At 42.4% G+C, this 2,131-nt stretch overlaps 1 protein-coding gene across 1 annotated transcript; it reads right to left on the reverse strand.

Moving 5' to 3' along the window:
• Positions 1-904: 904 nt before the first annotated feature.
• LOC129720464 (uncharacterized) lies at positions 905-2,131 on the reverse strand (the record flags this gene model as incomplete). The annotated part of the gene is made up of 4 exons (XM_055671952.1): positions 905-1,128; positions 1,194-1,609; positions 1,695-1,890; positions 1,949-2,131. Coding segments are annotated over 4 exons (894 nt in total), but the record flags the coding sequence as incomplete, so codon positions are not given.

A 2,131-nucleotide genomic window follows, 5' to 3' on the forward strand; every position in this document is an offset into this window, starting at 1 on the left:
TTTTCAACCAAAACACCAATACCTAAATAATAAAAAATAAGGTACGGCCTAGTTCTTCACCAAGCACCCGACAGTTCCGTTTTTCGGTGCATTGGAAACAGTATGATTTATTATTATGACGAAAATCATTTATCAACCATAGTCGACCGGAAGGCTGGAAGACGCCGTCGAGAGTGGAGTTTTCTTCACGCTTGAGTGCGTGTGCCTTTTTCCAGAAGACGAAACTGTAAAAGGGTTTTAGTTGTTAGTAAGTAATAGTTTTTTTTGTTTTTGCTGTCATCTCTTCCTACAGCTTAACAAGACATGTACTTAATAGGGCCGGGCACCCGAGCGAGATAGGTAGCTGCACAGAAGGAAAAAAAAGGGTTCGATCCAGTTAATTCTCCGAGTGTTTTCCCACTTACATGATTTGTTTTTTTTTTCTCTCGGTTTCTTTCGTTAACGCGGCTATTCTTATTCACCGGAAAATGAATGCATACATCATCCGTGTGAAAGGGATAACCAATATGGATGGATGAAGTTACGGTTTTGTTTGCCTTGGCTCATTAACGATGGCGGTCGAAAATTTTAATCTGGGGAATTTCGCTTATGATGATTTTGGGGATGGTTATGGGTTTTACGTGTATTAAGTGGGTGATTTCAGCATACTGCGAAGGGCGAGGCCGTCGTGTCGTGTGTCGAAAATTTGCAACTAGAGTCTACAGTTTATGCAAATGTTTTAATGATTTGCGGTTGCGGGCAAAGAGCAATATTAATGCAAATGATATACTGGTATACTCGAACATACACAATACGGTGATAATCATAAGAGGCTCAATCTTTCGACGCATTTACAAATTAAAAAATTTACATTTAAGCATCAGGTAAAATCACAAAACCGATTTTAAATTTTTAATTGCTTGCAGCAAACGTTGTTCAAATCCCTATTCAATCATATCACACATGTGCTTCTGAAAAATTCTACTAAACCCACTAGTAAAATCTCACATCATCTATCATTTTGTTAGTGCTTCGCAAAACCTGTAGAGTTCAGTTACTTCTAATGAGATGCAAAACTTTGCATAAATTCTCCGACGGTTTAGCGGAGCGAATTCGGCGTTCCAACGATTCGAAGTCGACCATTTCCAGCTACGGGTTAGGAAAAAAAAAAACGAAACAATGTCAGATTCCATCCGTGAACTTTTTTTTTCTACCTCATTGCAGGGATCCGTTTTCCGGTCCTGGGTGATGATGTACCGCTCTGAGAAGGCTACGATCCCGCACCATGAGCGAAAATCGATCGGAATCTCCTGGTAGTACTCGTAGTTTAGCTCCAGCAGTTCGCGGATTTCGAAAATCTTCTCCGGCGTTCCGTGGAAACCTAAGGCTTCGTGCATAGCCTTGTCGAAGTTGGCCATCGGAATAACACGAGTGATATCAGCCAGCAGATTGCGAAAACTGGCAGCCTGGGAAACGGTTTCAGTTTCCGGCAGGGATTCCGTGTCGATCGATTCTTGCACCGTCTTGCTGTCATCGGCCGGGAGATTACGAACGAAGATCCTATGGTACAGCATCTTCCGGTCGTCGCTGAGTACAACGTGCCGCTTTAAATATTCAATAGGAGTCATCGCTGAAATTATATTCATATACTTTATTGTTTGAAATCCATAGAGTGAATTCGTTAGTGGAAAACTGAAGAAAAAAAACACAGATACTTGATAGTGTTCTGGTGTCCATTGGTAGCTCGAATCGAGCAGATGATCTTGAGTACTTGCGGGGTAAATCGATCCACTTGTCGTGATCGATATCATGCACATTGATGGATCCCTGCAGTTGTCGGACTTCTTTCGACTGAAAATTCAACTTGTCTAAGGTGGCAGTTCGAAAGGCCTCTCTCATGGCACGTGATTTCTACGAAGAGTTAAAATAAAAGGATTTAGCATTGCTTTGTACTAAAAAGAGAACATACGTATCGATCAAAAACGGCCTCCACAATATCAATGTTCAAACCACGCCTCAGTAAGGCTAGTGCCTCCTCATCTAAGAAGCATTCGATGTATTCCACCGGTTCAGCAGTGCTTGCCCTCGGAGGCGTTTCGGCCGAACTGAGTAGGCTGCGACCGGTTGGCACCAGCGAAGGTCGAGCCGAATA

Source organism: Wyeomyia smithii, chromosome 2 (genome assembly GCF_029784165.1).
Source record: "Wyeomyia smithii strain HCP4-BCI-WySm-NY-G18 chromosome 2, ASM2978416v1, whole genome shotgun sequence".
Lineage (NCBI taxonomy): Eukaryota > Metazoa > Arthropoda > Insecta > Diptera > Culicidae > Wyeomyia > Wyeomyia smithii.